Source organism: Synchytrium microbalum, assembly GCF_006535985.1.
Source record: "Synchytrium microbalum strain JEL517 chromosome Unknown SmJEL517_scf0006, whole genome shotgun sequence".
NCBI lineage: Eukaryota > Fungi > Chytridiomycota > Chytridiomycetes > Synchytriales > Synchytriaceae > Synchytrium > Synchytrium microbalum.
This window is the reverse complement of record NW_022158355.1, coordinates 75,289-92,408: the sequence shown is the minus strand read 5'-3', so window position 1 is coordinate 92,408 and position 17,120 is coordinate 75,289. Positions and strand designations below refer to the sequence as shown.

The window sequence follows — 17,120 nt, the reverse complement described above, 5'->3', positions numbered from 1 at the left end:
TATTCCCTAGATTCTTTTACAAACTTGCTTCATGAACTTCTTCCATGGATATTATTATTATCTACGACCTGCTATTCTTGATGTAATGACAACATCTCTCGGTGATGGATACCGTGTTGCTGTGACGGCCTGTACTAAAGCAGTTCTGATGGGCTGAGGTGGTTGGAAGGCAGGCACACTGGCAAATACGGCCATAGTAGGTGCTATCATGGGTACTGGTACTGCGGTTGTCGCATTTATGGCGCCTTGGAAGATTCTCATTCCTCCAGCAGCCTTCTTGGCAGTAGCTTCTTCTTCCCTATCTGCATACATACTACCTACTGGTACTTTTGACGCTCTTGGAGGTACTCGTGGCCGAGTTACTCCTGGTGGTAGACCTGGTCTCACTGGATTTAGTAGTGGCACTGTTGGGATTACTGGAGACGGAGCTGCTGATGAAGATGGTGTTACGTCCATTTCACTTGTTCGACGTGACGCTCCAACGACTCCTGTTGATGGTTTTGTTTCAAATACTTCCAATAGATTGCCTAGAAAGAAAAAACACTAGTCAGCAAGAAAAACCTAGACATATATTCCGAGTTCAGGATTAAACGTCGATCATCACTAGCTCCATACCATCGGCGAATTGACCATTGTACTTGGCGATAGCAGCTAAAGCAGCCGAGCGTTCTTTAAACATGATTTGAGCTGTTCCTGTTGACTGGCCAGCCTGATCTTTAGATAATGTTGTCTTGGTTATAGTTCCGAAATCCATAAAGCATGCTTTCACATCAGCCTCGGTAGCTTCCAAATGTAGGTTTTTGATGGTAATCGTAGTCGGGCCATTCGATTGTCCTTTAATAGATACACTAGTGGTTGCTGCGGTTGGTTGATGCAAGATCTCTACTACATCTTCCATCTGTTCATCCTCATCTGTTAAATCTAATACTTCACGAGATTGGATTGTGCTTTGCGGACGTGGTGGAAGCGGTGCTCGTGTTGATGGTATTTGTTGCATTTGCTGTACAGAAGGCCCACTGAGTCTGGCTGTGATGGATGATGACTGGTTGTGGTGTTGTTGTGGAGCAGCCATTCGTGTAGGAGCAGCAACAGCACGGACGTGTACTTGACGGACTTCAGTCACTTTATGATTCGTAAAGAGACTCGACATTTGGATGTGGGAAGAGGGAGCAGCAGCATGGTTTGTAAATGTAACTCGTTGTTGAGGTGCATTCTTGGTCGTTACTCGAGATATAAAGTCAGATTGGGGTTGTGGACCTCCATTTCGTCCTGCTGGTTTCTGTTGGGTTGCAAAGAGTCAAGATTTTAAAAAATGGTTGATGTTGGCGAGCAAGGCAAGTGAGGTATAGAAGATGAGGCGGTTTATTACTTTACCTGATATGGAGACGTTCTCTGCGTGCTGACTCCACCATTGTGACTCCGTCGGGGATGCTATCATTGACAAAGAACTAAAGTCAGATACTTGTTTGCCATTGCGAACAGTTGCCAAGGCACTTACCATCACATGCAGCTCAACGAACTATGTTAAATGGCAAAAAGAACAGCTGGTAAGCCTTTGATGTGTTTATGTGTGCCTTCACACTTTCAATAAGTCAACATCAAATTGATGCTTTTGCAGAGCACTTGTGATCTTGCTTGCGTGACACTTTATGATAATCTATTATTTTCTAAACACTATTGCTGACTCTGCTGACACGATACTAGCTGCAAACCCCCATATATCACGTCTTCAAGTTCAGAATGGACGTCGCTGGATCAAACGTAAATGTTTTGGGCTAATTTCATATTGTAATTTGTCTATTCAATATCTACAGTAGTTTGATTACAACTTGGCTTCATCACTCAATTCATATTTACATCGTCCTTCTTTAAATCACGGGTGGTAGTCTATTAGGAGCTCGAGGAGGCAGACGCGGCACGTTATTATTATTCGTCGACGAAGATGGTAAAGGAGGCACTGGTGGCACAGGACCACTACTTGAAGACATAGGTTCAGAGCCTGATTGAATCCTGATCCACTTGTCTGTACGAATGGTGGTGCGTCAGATTCACAGAATTCATGTATACTTTTGGCACGTTTCGCCAGCTTTCTGAAAAGTCTTACCTGGCACCATAACAAAGTATTGTTCCATGGCCCTCTCGAAACGTTCCTTATATTGTAATGGTGGGAGCACCGTGACGGAATTCTCAGCATCTTTCGTTCCAAGACCCACACGTCCAATAGTCAAATTACGGAGACTGGCTTGTTTTAGTGCTGTCTTGGTCTGATTTTCCAAATGCTTGAATGTGGTGTAGCGACCAATAAAGTCGACTATACCAACGACAAGTTCGCGACGTTCATCATTGACTCCGACAAGCAATGAGTAGTCCATAACATTACAGGATGCTAAGAATGCTGTATCATTCTTGACCGAATCCATGATGAGCCGCTTGGAATGTGAATGGATCATAAGAAGAGATTGATATCTTCCGTCAATCCAATCTTGATCATACATGGTTCGCTCATCATGCTTCTTGGGATTATCGTTGGCTGGTGCAAGACGATCTGGAATGCCCTTCAAGTCAAAGGTCTGAATAGTTGAGTTAGCTTCTTAGGTTCTGAAGATAGCAGCAAGCAAACACTTTCACTTACTCGAGAGACCTTGATGTTGCAAAAGACATGTTCCATTACCAACAGATCCATTCTTGTGACTACACCTGTAACTTCATTTTTGTGCTTGAGAGTATAAAATCCAAATATTTTAGCAAGACTGGTTGGATTCTATCAAACATTGTTGGTTGGTAATCTGAAAATGTGTTGGATCGTAAAACGAAGACACTCACTTTGTCAGAATTCGACATGTATTCAAAGTAATTGGGAGCAAACTTGAGCAACCCATCCTTTTCCACGGTAGTCCAGTTTGTGGTAAGCTGTTTGATTACGAGCTGATCATCTATAAAAAGCCATCCGTTGGCAAAAACCCGCGAAAAATATATTTTATTACATTAATTCGACATACCCATTGTTTTGAAAAAGCCCACTTTGCTTTTACCGCCTTCGGCCCTCCAAGAATTACAGCGGACCAGAGACTTGACATAAGAAATGTCGAACCCACAGCGCCGACGCAACTCCTCAAACTGGAAGGCGAAGTATATGGCGCAAGAGAAAGAGTTCTTGCCGTCCGAGAATTCTGGGGAACAAACACCCACATTAGACGAAAATTCATTAATTCAATTTCACAGACAGCACATACTGTGTTTTACATGAACGCGAGGAGCATCTGGACCTTCATGCGAGAATGCTTTCAGCTTGAAATGACAATCACCAGCAGTTACATCCCACAAGACACCATTGGCAGCAGCACCAGCACCAAATGCTTTAGCGTTTCTCCAAATACCAACTTCACGCAAGTATTCTCTGGAACTATAAACAGATGGGATGAGGTGACAAATAAACATAAGATGACCTTGGGATTGCTTACTTGAGTGCCATTGCGATTATCGAGCTTGGCTCCTCTAATCGTACCACAATACATGAGTTCGGAAAGAGAAAGACTCCTTTGGCACTGGAAGGCAGAAACCAAAAGTTCTGGTTAAAAGGAATCCAGATACAGCGAGATAAAAATTGTAGCAATCGAAAAGGAAAAGCCATTCACCTCATATACTCTGGTAGCAAACAATCAGATATGGCAACAGAAGGAGCATTTCGAATCCTCCAATCGTCCAAACGACCAACTGTGGCATCAGCAATCTTTACAAAGCGCCGTCTTAAATTATTGGCTGCTGATGGTACTATTCTTGTAAGCTGTTCCGTAAGCCCAAGCTCTTCATCTCGGAAATCTCGACTCATTTCATCGAGACCGACTTGCATTCGAACCTGTACCGGCGTCCCTTTGTTCATCCTTACAGCTGCTGCTCCTGTATGTTGCTCCAACATCTTGACTACATCTTTTACCGATCCATAAAAGTATGCAATCTCCATTCGTAGTTTGTCTGTGATTTCAGCTTGTTCGGAGATGGTCCACGAAGTTTGTTGCGTGAGCTCTTGAGGTGGAGGACATAGATGGGAAGGCATTACTTGTATTTTAGGCACACGCATCTCGTAAAGGCTGATTGGATCGGCGATTAGAGATATGGTATAACGTCCATGCCTGAAACATCGACGTGGAGCACGTTTATCGGACGTTACGTGGTTGCATCCACCTTGAGGTACAAACGACGGGTGGTAAATCATCAGTTCGAGGTATTTACCAAAAGAATATTTCCACGTTGCTGTTGATATTGGCGCTGCCACATTCCTCCATCCACACATTGTGCATTCAGTCCATGCATAGACCTGAAACTGCGAGTCTTTGGGCATTACTGAGTCGTCTTCCAATATTGAGGCAGTGACTCTGACGGATCCATGAGTGAATCGGTGTTGATGCTGACTCATAGTCAAACGGCAAGTTATGTCTGGGCATGGGTCATGTACTGTTCGAAGCCAAAGATCGATCTGTTGACCTATCGTCAAATCGAGGGTGTTGCTTTGCTCTTTTTTATAGTATTCACAGATTCTGACCACTGGCGGTTGACACGGGATGGTACTCGAAGACGATCTATATAATGTATACGAGTATGCTAAAGACTGATGTTGGACTATACCAGCGAGAGAATTGTTATTGGTAGTCAAATAGCCCAGTCCACTCTTTTCAGCGGAAGAAAGCGATGTTTTAATAGCAGTAGATAGCCTTTTGACATCTTGAGTAGTAATAGTGGTAGCACTAGCAACCGAGCTACGGTCCGCATCTTTGCCCCAACTACGAAATCGTTTGCCAAATACACTAGCGTCAGAGAGGGGCTCTACATCCGATTCTGCATACGATTTTGGTCTATGATGCTCGTCCGTAGCAGCTTCTTCATCTCTCAGCCTTACAAGAAGGTGAGGAGGAGGAAACTGGACGTCTGGTGAGATGGAGAGTGTGGTCTTTTCGATTTGACGTATCACTCGGTCGAATCTATTGGATATATCAAAGTGCTCGTCTTCAGGTAGGGATTTCAAGGTGCCAGACCTGGATTTGCCTTCTTTGGCAAAGATATTCCAAACTGCAGAAGAGTTTGTAGATGTTCGACTTTGACTACTGCTATTATTATTACTATTACTCGGCGTATCGTGATTCTTCTTGACCATCTTGATTGCAGCAGTCAGATTACTTCCAATCGTTCCTGATCGTGACGGTGGGTGATCATCTTGTAGAGTTTCCGGATTTCCCATGCGCACACTACCATGATCGTGTAATAAACACATCTCTAGCTTGAGATGAACGGCGATAAAGGCGACCAGTTCCATAATTCTAGCTACTTTGGCAATCTCTTTTGGGTCACCACGTAGCTTGCACACTCCGCCCAGGTCTCTTAAATGTGGGACTGCTACAAGAGTTCCGTGACGACCACTTTCTTCATTTGACGATCCTTTAAGAAAGCGAGAATCCTGAGGTGTTCCTGTCGGTATAGTCTCCACTTGAATTATATGATGGATGGGTACACGAGCAACTTTTGGTCTGCTCTGTTCCTTGGAATCTATTTGAATAAATATGTTATCAGAATATGAGTTTGAAACATTTGAGCGTCATTGAAAAGAATGTGAAAGATGTAGAATTGAATCTTCACTCACCTCTTGGTCCAAAATGAGCAGCTCGTTCATAAACCTCTCCATCTACTCCGGATCTTCCTACAATTTTAAGAGCACTTCCAGCACCATCAGCGATTTCTAGACCTAATCTGGCAAGAACTGGACCCCACGGCTCGTATTCAAGATGGGCTTCGTGTAGACACTGTTGAATGATCTTGTTCAAGTGTTCGACACTCGCCGAGTCTAGACCTGGAGGTAGAGGTAGTGGCTTTCGAGCTACAAATGGAGCAGAAGGAAGAGGCTAAACAAAGAGAGTGATAAAATCAGATCAGTATTTTGTTGGTTACATGTTTTGTAGTGAGTGTACCAATAAACCGATACGGTACACGACAATATAGTGCCGATTGAGCATCAAAACATTGTTCTAAAAACATTTTCCAATACTTCTTCTCTCTTCTTGCACATCGTCCAAAATGTTTTGTGTTGAAACAACAGCAACAACGTGCAAAGACCATCATAGACAGTCAAATAGCATACCTTGTCTGATTTACGATGCTCCAAATCATGATCTTTACTCAAATCCAGGGCAGAGTCCTTCTTGTCACTTGTTGTATTGAAGAGCGATAGCATTCTCACTTGTCGATTATACGTAGTTCCTTACTAGTTCCAGCTAATACTGACAGTCCATAGCGACCTTCTATATGCAACGAATGGTATGAAAGCTCTCCGCGAATGAGAGCTGTAAAGACCGAGTCTGAAACCTGTCTCAGAACTGTTGTACGAGTTTGGACAGTTGGAGGTGTTACTTTTTGGCTACTCAGGCGTTCTGACGTGCTTGATACGTTTGATATTGATAAATCAGCCTATTCAATACATAAATCATGTATTGGTTTCTGTTTTACACGCGAATGCACTCAAAAAAACAATTTGGGTATCAGAGGAATTAGAACTTTAGCAAGAAGCGGTGAGCAAGATCAGATGTCTATTTCAAAGTAAAACAATGAAGCTGAGTTCGTTACAGCAGTCCAAGCAAGCTTCATTCCTAAGTAGTCCTCCAAACCAGCTCCCTTCAGAAGGCAGATTAAGTACTGAACAACTCCTGAATTCACACCAGCTTGTTTTTACCTCATTCTGAAGCGGGAGATGTTTGGTATGAGCTCATTGGCTCTTTAACGTGTTACCAAATTATGTTTTCACCGACGACGATGTTGCAGATCGAGCTAGTGGCTAGTAGAGTACTGCGAAACCATTCACAATCTTATTGGTTTGCAAATAAATCTATTAAATATCTAGTTTCTACCGTGATGCAATCACCAACAAACAACCCGTCTTCTTCACAACGGATACCGAAGGTCACCATGCTCTTCAAGGTACGCAGCCATTCTCTTCAAAAACGCATTCTTCCTCCCAATACACTCTGAATCCCCAATAACACACAAATGCTTCTTGGCTCTCGTCAATGCCACATTCAGCCTCCTTGAATCAGACAAGAACCCCACTTCACCATCTTCGTTACTCCGCACAAGGGACAGCACGACCGCTTCCTTCTCACGTCCCTGCAAACCATCGACTGTACCTATTTCCAGATCGGGATATGTCTCTCGGAGACGGGTCCGTAGCAGGGATACTTGGCCAGAGTATGGTGATATGACCACAATGTCGGAGCTCTTTACGCCTGCTTGTACGAGAGAGTCAACGTGTTTGACTACGAGGTCGGCTTCTCCTTCGTTTAGTTTGGATTCAGAGAGGTCTTTGAGTTTCGTGTCTTCGGCTTCACTGGTTTCGCGGAGGTCTGAGCTTGATGTATCGATGAATACAACGGGTACTGTAGTGTCATCTATGAATAAGAAGGTGTTGAGCTTCATTAGAACGCGTGAAAGGAGGCACGCGAACCAACCTTGTTTTACCTGTAGCTTTAACCCCAGCAAGCTGAGACAAGAGCCCATCTTTCACACTATTATCAGCGATAAGTTCGTCATGATAGAATTCATGGGACGAGAAGTTCATAATCTTGGCATTCTATCGAGACGAATTGAAGAGGATTGAAGCATGCAAAGAAGCTGCAGGCCATAGAATGGATAAATTCGCACCATTCGATACTGCACTTTCAACATCCGCTTCACAGAATCACCATACATCTCTAGCATCCTATCAAACAGAGTGGTTTCTAGTGGCGATGACTTCTTTTTACTGCTCGGCGTAGATTTGATTGTCGGCGACAATTGAAGATGATCTCCTGCAAGAATGACTCGTTTAGCTTTGAGTAACGCAATCCATGATTCTGGTTCAAGTGCTTGGGAGGCTTCATCTGTTTGAGGTGGTTGTGCGTGTTAGGTCTGTTGACGAAACAAAAAGAAACGATGTTCCTACCAATGACAACAGTATCAAATTTCTCTCGTTCAACTACTCGACTGGCAGCTCCAGACAATGTAGAGAGTATCACTTGTCCCTTTCTGACAATGGCGTCCATGACTTTTGCTTCTCGAGCTCTAAGCTAAAAAAAATCCGGTCAGGAACGTTGCCTATGATGGGCGACACTCCATACTACCAAATACCTCAGTCTTCAACGATTTCACATCTGCATAAATCTGTCGACGTTCTTGCCGAGACTTGCTCTTACTAGCAGCAGCAAGCTGAGAATCAATATCCTTGCGAACATCTGTTACAAGTTGTCCTTCATCAGAGGTCTTTATTCGAACCTCTAATCAATCGAGATACTGGAGTAATTTTTTTTGGTCTAACGCATTTCATAACATTGTAATAATTTACCAAGCGAATGATCCAACACTGAAGCCAGTATCCTCGCAGGATGTCCCACCCGAACCATCTCAATCCTAGCCTTCGACAACCTCTCTACTAAATTATCAACTGATATATTCGATGGCCCACATACTAGCACTCTGTCACCTCGAGAAACCAGTTGCCGTATAATCTCGACGCAGGTTTGTGTCTTGCCTGTTCCAGGTGGACCGTGTACTAGTGCGACGTGGTTTGCACTTAGAGCGAACAGGACTGCTTGCTTTTGGGACTCGTTCAGCGATGTGTCTAGGTATGTGATGGTGGGAGCGGTTTCGAAGGAAGGTTTCTCAAGGCCGAATAGCACTGAGACGAGGGATGATGAATTTGGGTCTACTGATTTCAGGGTCTTGAGTGCGGAGGTCATCCTAAATAAAACATTTGGTTTGCCTGAGTCGTTTGCGATTGCGTTTGAGAAACAGTTCAACAGCTTTTCGTACCTTTCATAAGTGACGTTATTTGCAAGTTTCGATCTATCGAGGCAGAAGTTAGATCGTGAGAGAAAAAAATAAGATGACTCCTTTACATTTTACAGATCTGAAACTCATCCGTCCAATCCTGCTTGAATGCAACCGTAATAACCTGATCATTCAGACGATACACGACACCAGACAATCTCGTATCTGATGTCGTAGCAGTAGCAGCCTTCTTGGAAACAGTTTTCGACACATGTTCTTCAACAGCGACAATATCACCAACACGGAATGTATGAGTTGGTAACGCGTTCTGGCCTCCAACGCCACTTTCAAAATCAACCAAACTAGAACCAAAAGCACGATGAGGCTATGGTATAAACGTTCGTTTGAAGAGAAGCAGCACTAACGTTTGACCACCAAGACCAGATCTTGTTCCAGAGACTCGAAGTGAGCTTAATATTATTCCAAGCTTTTGCAATTGTGGGATGGAGAATCTTTCGTGTAATTCAGTGACCTTGTATAAGATAAACGCGTCGTTTCAGAAAATCGTTTATACTGATGTTACAAACTTCACGTTTGTTTCTTTCAGTGACATGCCTGCTGAATCTCCGATTGCCTTTCAGCTTCAACCAGCTTGATTCTTTCTTCCACGAAAGCCTGTATTGTCTCTGTCATTGTCGTCAATCACCAACACTTCTAAAAATCCAAACATTTGAGTTAGTGATCACTTCCGACGAACAATATAGAGATAGATAGACACCAAAGAATGGACGGAATACCTGATGAGATACTTCTCAAGATATGCCAATACCTAGTAAAAGCCCACGATCTCTGGACGTTTTCGAAATCATCCAAACGCATCAACGCTGTGGCCAATGAGAACACGTTATGGCTGGACGTGTTGGCTAGACGTGTGAATTCGTCCGCCAAGCAGCTACTTCAACGCCCGTGTTGCCATCCGAGTGGTTTGAACTGGACATCTGAAATCACGACTTTATCCGATATGAACTGGAGAAAGGAATACCTATGGAGGACTAGTAAATTAAAGCTCACGCATCTTCTTAAGCAGTCTTTTGTGTGGAATGCTGTTTCGGATGAGGAAAAGGACCGGATTTATTCGATCAACTCAGATGGAACTCTCAGGTATGTGCAGAGGACGAGTAACGATATAGTAGTGGACAAATACTGAAACTTCATCTTTATTTAGGTACTGGAAGGTCGAAGATGATTCCTGCACGACAGTATTGACCAGATACTGACTTTCACTCTTTGTTAGGTACTGGAAGCTCGAAGATGATTCCTGGACGGAGGAAGCCGCCTTCCCGGTCGAAACCGCATTCCAAAAGCAGGCCGTCCTGCTCCACGACGTAAAACCCTCGCGAGTGCGACTCGACCGTGACAGTCTCCTCTACCTGTCAGCCTTTGAAGTAACGAAATCACACATCTTCAGCTCATGGAAGGGCTGGCTCATATCGCGAGACATTAGCACCGGACTAGTAGACTATAGCATCGAAGCACATCCCGGTAATCTCGTAACCGCAATCCATAATTGGGATGAACATGTCGTCGTTACTGGATCTGTAGATAAGAGTATTAGATTGTTTGATGTACGGGTTGGGAGGTACCATGTGGCGGAGTGGAGAGAGGAAGGCACTGTGTTGTCACTGAAACGGGCGTGTGAGACCGATGTGCTTGTTAGTTGTGGGAGGTATAAGAATCTATCTGTATATGATTTACGAAGTAGGAAGCTGGAGAGGGCGTGGTTTGCTAATAGTCTTGCAACTCGATCTCTCGTTGGGTCAGAACGAGGAGTTCTGCATACGGCTACTAGTAGTCGCGGGATGGGAACTGTTGATACATGTATGGATTCTGTGAATTCGGGATTCTAACCGTTGATACAATTCTAACAGTTGGCACATATAGGGGATGTGATAAATGGTGTGCGTATTGCTCGAACGAGAGACTTCAGATTCGGAGAAGTCGTATTGGGTATGGCCTCTCACGGAGCGCGCATTGCAGTATCATCTTGGGACGGGAAGATAAGTTTGCTAGATAGTGGCACACGACATATACGGACTCTGGTATCTGCTCCGCCGTTTTGCTTCTCTAATATCAGTATGGGAGCTAAACGGTTGGTAGCATCTCATGATCAGGGTATTGCGATTCTCGATTTAGGAGGCTTGCCTGAACATGACGATGACGAGCATGTAGAAGTGATTAATAGGTCTGCCTTTATGACGCACGAGGACGACGATCTGCCAACAAGTAGGACAATCTTCACGTCGTCGTATAGTGGTAATAACGGCCAGACAATCTGGTAGAGTCGCAAATGATATCCTTAAAACTGCTTCACAATAACAAACCCAATCCGTAATTCAATCTAAAAAAATCCTTGTTTTGGTTCTTAAAAATGCTAAACTTGCTTGCGTCAACTACAATTTCGTGGTATATTATCTTTGCTGGGATTATAGTACTGGGTTGTGGAAGAGATATGATATGCTTTCTCCATTGTGGGTACGTCGAATAGCTTCAGCGAGCACTCCACTAATGTCAATAATTCGAAGCTTCTTGGTCATGGCCTTTTTAGCATCTGATATGGGGTATGAGTTTGTCACGATAACCTATTGAGTGTGTCGCAGATGATGAACTTGAGGAACAAAAAAAGACATAGAGGTAGACGAGATTACCTCATCAACGGCATCACAATCCTCAATTTCCTGACACGCGTTACCAGCCAGGATACCATGAGTGGCGACAATATACACTTTGGACGCTTCAGAGAGTTTCAAATGTACTGCGGCATCGAGGAAGGAGTGGGTGCTGTCGATAGAGTCATCCTGGGAAATACGTAATGGGTGAGTGCACAACAGCAAAAAAAAAAATCCCCATAGCCTCCATATACATACGACAATGAATGCAGGCTTCCCCTTCACATCTCCCACTAGAGTCAACCGCGTTGTCTCAATCTCTCCAAACCCATCATCCTGCTGGTAGTGGTAGATATCTTCTGACGTCTCGGTGCTATCAGTTTCGTTTCCATTCAAGTCTTCTCTCATATGATTCTTTTCACGATGAATCAATGCGAAATCAATCTTGAGGCGATCTGCTAGCGATGTTGCCCTGAGAAATGTGGCGTAAGTCTGGGAGAGGAAAAACAGTCGAACGCGGAGAGTTCCAATCAAGCAAGACGTTCTTACCTCTTGGCACCACCAGCATTCTTTGAGATGATGACACCATTCTGCCAGTCTGGGTACTTGTCGCGAATGTACTTTGCGACTGTTGGTTCAGCGAGGAGGTTATCGACTGGACGGGAAAAGAAGCCTTGCACTTGGGACGAGTGCAAATCCATGGTGATGACGTGGTCGACACCGGCTACGCTCAACATGTTTGCTACCACTAGAAAGGGCGTGGTATTTAGAGAGCAGATAGAGGAGGCAAAAAGAACACAGTCTGTTGGACATACACTTTGCAGTAATAGCCCCCCTTGCAATCTTCTTCTTTTTAGATTGCTTGTTATATGGAAAGTAAGGCAGCCTAAACATGCGCAGAAAGAAACGTATGAGATCACACAACCACCTCTGCATCATCAGGATCTAACACATACACTGCAGTAATACGTCTCGACGAAGCAATCTTGCAAGCATTTATAAAGATGAGCAGCTCCATCAAATCATCATTGACTTGTGAAGAGCCAGATTGGATGATGTAGACGTCCTCGTTTCGTACCGAGACACCAATCTCGACGGCAGTTTCAGCATTTGAAAATCTTTTTAGAGTTGCAGTGGCAGGTGGTAGACCTAATCGTTCTAAAATCATGCCTGCTAGCTCAGGATGCGAGGATCCACTGAATATCTAATGTAGGTGTTGTGGGTTTGTGAGTGTGACGTGTGTCAGATATGGTCTATCTCGTAGTGCTTTTTGGCTGGTGTTGCCAAGTCGCAAACGGGGGCGATAAAGAGCAATGCATTCCAATAGCCACGATAGTGCGTATCAAATCCAATGTAGTCCAAACTCTTCTCAAGTCCAATTGTAGCATACCTTTACTTTTCTCATTGCACGATTTGAATCAGAGGTTGTTGATGTTCGGAACGGCAGCTGTCTTGCTCTGGGAGCAGATGGGGACGATGGAGAGCGCGGCGGTGGAGAAGTTGGTATGGGAATAGAGGGAGTCTCGTCTCCTAGTTGTTGGTTGTCGACAGCCTCAGCAAAGTGTTTTTTATTGCCTTCCTCCAGTTCGACGAAACTCCGTTTTTCAGAGTTCTGACAAGCCTATTTGAGATGCGATAAAAAGAGTGTCGATGTGTCTTAAATCCTTATCAAAGGACTGCTATTACGGTCTTGATAGTCTCATAATCTGGTAGCAAAAATGGGTTTTTTGGGGTTGGAAGTGAAATTCATTTTTTTGACTGGCTGGATACAAGAGTGGATTTTATTGCACGGTCGCTACTGTAAAGCAACGCATATGAATTGGAAACTCGTGCCAGAATCCACAAGACGTGCAAGTCACGTCCTTCATACACTCCAAACCCCATTCGTTCACTTGGACGCACCAAAAACACAGGTTGCAGTTGGAGCTTGACGAGGACTCAAAGAACAACCATGGCAACTCAGGGACGTGTAATCTCAATTCCGGACATCCAGACTCAGTCCTGGTCATGCAAAAATGCCTACGCTGCAAAGGGTACTCCCATTTCGCGTACCATGGTTTTTGGCAACATTCAAATTGTTACATCCAATGTATAGATATTATAATGTATAACCTAGCGTTGGGTGCTAAATGCCAGAACGGCCTGGACCTTGTCTTTGAAGGAGATCCAAACTTCCATCCTCTACCAACATTAGGTACGACAACGGTTGAACCGAATACACGAAACATTTCACTGAACGTTTCACGTCGAGATTTACCTATTTATGCCAAGGAGAACACGGTTTTAAGCTGGTACTGACCATACTTCTTACACAATATAGGCAGCATTCCCGTAATCTCAGTCATGGGTCCCGTCACTCAGTCAATGAGCTCCTTCTTGCCTGGCTTCCAAGCCCACAATCACGTCCATGGAGAGCATTATCTTGAAGTACGCTCTCCATACCCACTACAAGCTAATCTCACCACCACTGCTCGAGTCGTGGATGTGGTAGACAGGAGATCCGGAGTTACAGTGTGTGTAGGAATCACAACTGTGGATGATGCCACCGGGAAGGAACTCTGTTACAATGAATGGACGTCGTTTGTCATGAAGGTTCCTGGAGCTGGTGCGAACAAGACTGCTATGGATCGCGGGGCACGTACTGCGTCGAACGAGCCTCCGAAGAGGGCTCCTGACGGTGTTGTTGAGGAAAAGACGACACCTGAACAGGTATGAATACTGCTGTTTATGTTATGTTTCGTTAGTTTGTTTTCTTAACAGTCGCTGGTTGTAGGGTGCCTTGTATCGTGCTGCTTCTGGAGATTTGAATCCCTTACACATAGATCCCAAGGTAAACAAAGCACACTTACTGACAAAACTATATTGTTTACCCTTACACAATCTATCGCTCCTACGCAGGTTGCCAAAGCTGGCGGTTTCCAAGGCCCAATTCTCACCGGAACCTGCACCATTGGAATTGGTGTGAAGCACGTAATCGACTGGGCAGCCAATGGCGATGCTACTCGCTTCAAAAACATTAAATGCAGACTCAGCAAGCCCTTGTATCCAGGCGAGACCATCGTCACAGAGATGTGGAAAGAAAGTCCTACTCGAATCGTCTACAGAATGAAGGTCAAGGAAAGGAATGTCTTCATTATTAGTAACGCTGCTGTGGAATTGACACCTGCTGGATCAAAGATGTAGAGGGTGATTGATGATCGAAAACCAAAAGATGTTAAGAAATAAAGTAGGTTTTTACTAAAACAAAAATGTTGTGATCAACATTATGGATGTTTTATGATTGTTTAGTGAAGCGACGAACGAACTCGTCAGTCATCTTGGGAGAAGTCATGCGATATACCTTCAAGTGTGGGTGTTGCATAAAACGTTGTTGGAAGGGAGTTGGCCCAGCCCTCCAAAGCGTCCAAGTCCACGCCAGCACTGAATCCCGTGTAAAGAAGACTTTATAGAAGGACTCGTGTAGGTCTTTTCCAAACAGCCGTTCTTTAGTGAATGATCTCACAAGTGTCCTCCATATAATTCGAGGCCAAAGAATATACCTGAAGCCAAGACGTATGAGTGACGTAACTTTGTTGGCGATGATAGTAGCCTACCAGGGATAGTCAAGCCATATGACTTGACGACACATTGGAAATAAGTGATCATCTAGAACTCTGAATTTTGTTGTGACTGAGCATGAGTTTACAAGTAGCTGATCTAGCGGCGACAGAAAGAACCTTTACCTGTAGTTCCCATCAACAATAAATTCATCAGCACCCTTCAAAGCTTTATCAGTCCTTTGCTTCAGTTTTAGTGGACGTGTTGGCACCCAATCTTCATTCCAATGTAATTGATCAATGTCGATACGTTTAATGTTGAGCTGTTTCGATAATTTTTCAGCCAGAGTGGACTTTCCCATTCCGCTAATACCACATATTCGTATTCGATACGGGCGGTCTGGTATCTCCTCGGCCAGCTCCATATTCCCAAAGCTCGAGAAATCACAACAAGAAACAATACCCCGGTCGCTATAGTAAAGCGAGTGAATTTCGAAGAATCCCGATCAAATCCATACTTACCACACAATCTACATGACCTGGTAGTCGAAATTGGCACTACTTCGCAAACTGTGCACGATGGGAATTTTTCAAGATTGGAGTCATTTTGCAACAAACCTGCAATTCTTGACAAGAACAGGTCTAGATCTACCGCAGAATCCGAATCGTTTATTATTTAAAAGATGGCCCGTGGAACTTATGGACCCAGAGACAATGGGAATCTACTCGCACACGATCCAACACCAGGCACAAATTCCGAATACAAACCATTGATTAAACGATCAGTTCCAAGAAATCAACCTGCTCCTGGTATCAAAGCATTGCCACCCATCATGCCACTACAGAACTCTACTCCTTGGGGTATCGACGCATCGATGCCAATGATTGCCCCTGCTGAAGGCCCAGTACGCCAATTCCGTCAACAGCAATCTCAACCTGACGTCTACGTTATGCAGCAACGAGATCCAAGAAACCGTGGAATGACTGATGCTCCAGATATGCCGTATCGTCAACAGCGGCAACAGCAGCAAGAACGTGTGCAATCTGCACCTCGATTATCACGAGAGTCGTCTATTCCATTGATGCAAAAGCCACCGACGCCTGATGCTCAACGAGGATACCCATCTCGGTCCAGAGAGGCTGAGAGGACTCCGCCGACGTCAAGGACTCCTGCCAGACCAGATCCTACTGTTCCGATTCAAATGTTGCATGAGAGGTTGATGGAATCTGAGAGGACTACGCAGGCTGTTGCAAGGATGCAAGGAGAGGCTGTTGCTGGGCTTCGTCAGCATGAGGAGGTGTTGAGGGATGAGACGAGAATGAGAAGGTGAGCATAACTAGCATAACCATCTCGTGGATTTTAAAAGGTTTACTTTGTTTATCAGGATGATGGAAGGCCACTTGCAATCATTACACCCAACCCTGGATCGCATGCAAAATACCATGACCTCCCTACAACAAAACATGCAAATGCAAGAAGCCGCCCGTGAAAAGACGCTTCGAGCACTATCCGAAGACGTTGACCGTCGTATTCGAGAAGCCGTAACAATGATGTCGTCTCAAATCAGAGAAGACCTGCTACATTTCCGTGAAGACATGTCCAGAGCCCAATCCGAAATCCATCAGGAACTCGCTGCTACACGATCAGAAGGAGACGCGCTACGAGCCGGGCTTGGCCAGGAATTGAATCAAATCAGAGAGGCCATCAAGCAAGTCGCAGAAAGTGGACACAACGTGTCAATGAATTTGGCAAATGAGAGTAAAATCCGTGAGGAGAGTCTCAGTCAATTGTCGCATGCTGTCGGAGACGCAGTAACTAGTATTAAACGCCAAGAAGAAACCGAACGTGCCACTTTACGAGAAACCTTCATCAACGAACTACGACAAGTACAAATCAACGCACGGGAAGACAATGCCGCAGAAATCCGAAATTTGCAAGCCCACATCCAGAACGAGGCCACAGCAACAATCCAATCCCATTCGGAATCCATCTCGGCTCGTTTGGAAGGCTTGCGTCACGATATGGAAGATTTACGTGGATATGTCAACTCTGGTATGAAAGGGTTTGAAAGTATGCTAGATGGTGAATTGAGAAACCAACAAGCTCAGCAAGACCGTGTTGGGCAGGAAGTCG

General features: G+C 44.5%; 3 protein-coding genes across 3 annotated transcripts; all 3 read right to left on the bottom strand.

Annotated features, from left to right (window-relative positions):
- Positions 1-57: 57 nt before the first annotated feature.
- SmJEL517_g01689 (uncharacterized protein) lies at positions 58-6,220 on the bottom strand (the record flags this gene model as incomplete). Its single annotated transcript, XM_031167617.1, has 15 exons — positions 58-527; positions 616-1,279; positions 1,375-1,431; positions 1,499-1,519; positions 1,878-2,023; positions 2,105-2,570; positions 2,633-2,761; positions 2,824-2,933; positions 3,000-3,170; positions 3,234-3,403; positions 3,462-3,545; positions 3,636-5,538; positions 5,633-5,891; positions 5,958-6,014; positions 6,128-6,220. 15 exons carry the CDS (start codon positions 6,218-6,220, stop codon positions 58-60), a joined length of 4,800 nt encoding a protein of 1,599 aa, XP_031026346.1.
- A 704-nt stretch (positions 6,221-6,924) lies between these two features.
- SmJEL517_g01688 (uncharacterized protein) lies at positions 6,925-9,397 on the bottom strand (the record flags this gene model as incomplete). Its single annotated transcript, XM_031167616.1, has 10 exons — positions 6,925-7,427; positions 7,498-7,609; positions 7,681-7,898; positions 7,961-8,084; positions 8,146-8,291; positions 8,360-8,754; positions 8,827-8,859; positions 8,913-9,146; positions 9,210-9,316; positions 9,377-9,397. 10 exons carry the CDS (start codon positions 9,395-9,397, stop codon positions 6,925-6,927), a joined length of 1,893 nt encoding a protein of 630 aa, XP_031026345.1.
- A 1,870-nt stretch (positions 9,398-11,267) lies between these two features.
- SmJEL517_g01687 (ribose-phosphate diphosphokinase) lies at positions 11,268-13,334 on the bottom strand (the record flags this gene model as incomplete). The annotated part of the gene is made up of 9 exons (XM_031167615.1): positions 11,268-11,423; positions 11,490-11,639; positions 11,709-11,922; positions 12,000-12,198; positions 12,266-12,336; positions 12,407-12,654; positions 12,841-13,071; positions 13,137-13,156; positions 13,250-13,334. The coding sequence occupies 9 exons, from the start codon at positions 13,332-13,334 to the stop codon at positions 11,268-11,270; spliced, it is 1,374 nt and encodes a 457-aa protein (XP_031026352.1).
- Between the last annotated feature and the right edge of the window lie 3,786 nt (positions 13,335-17,120).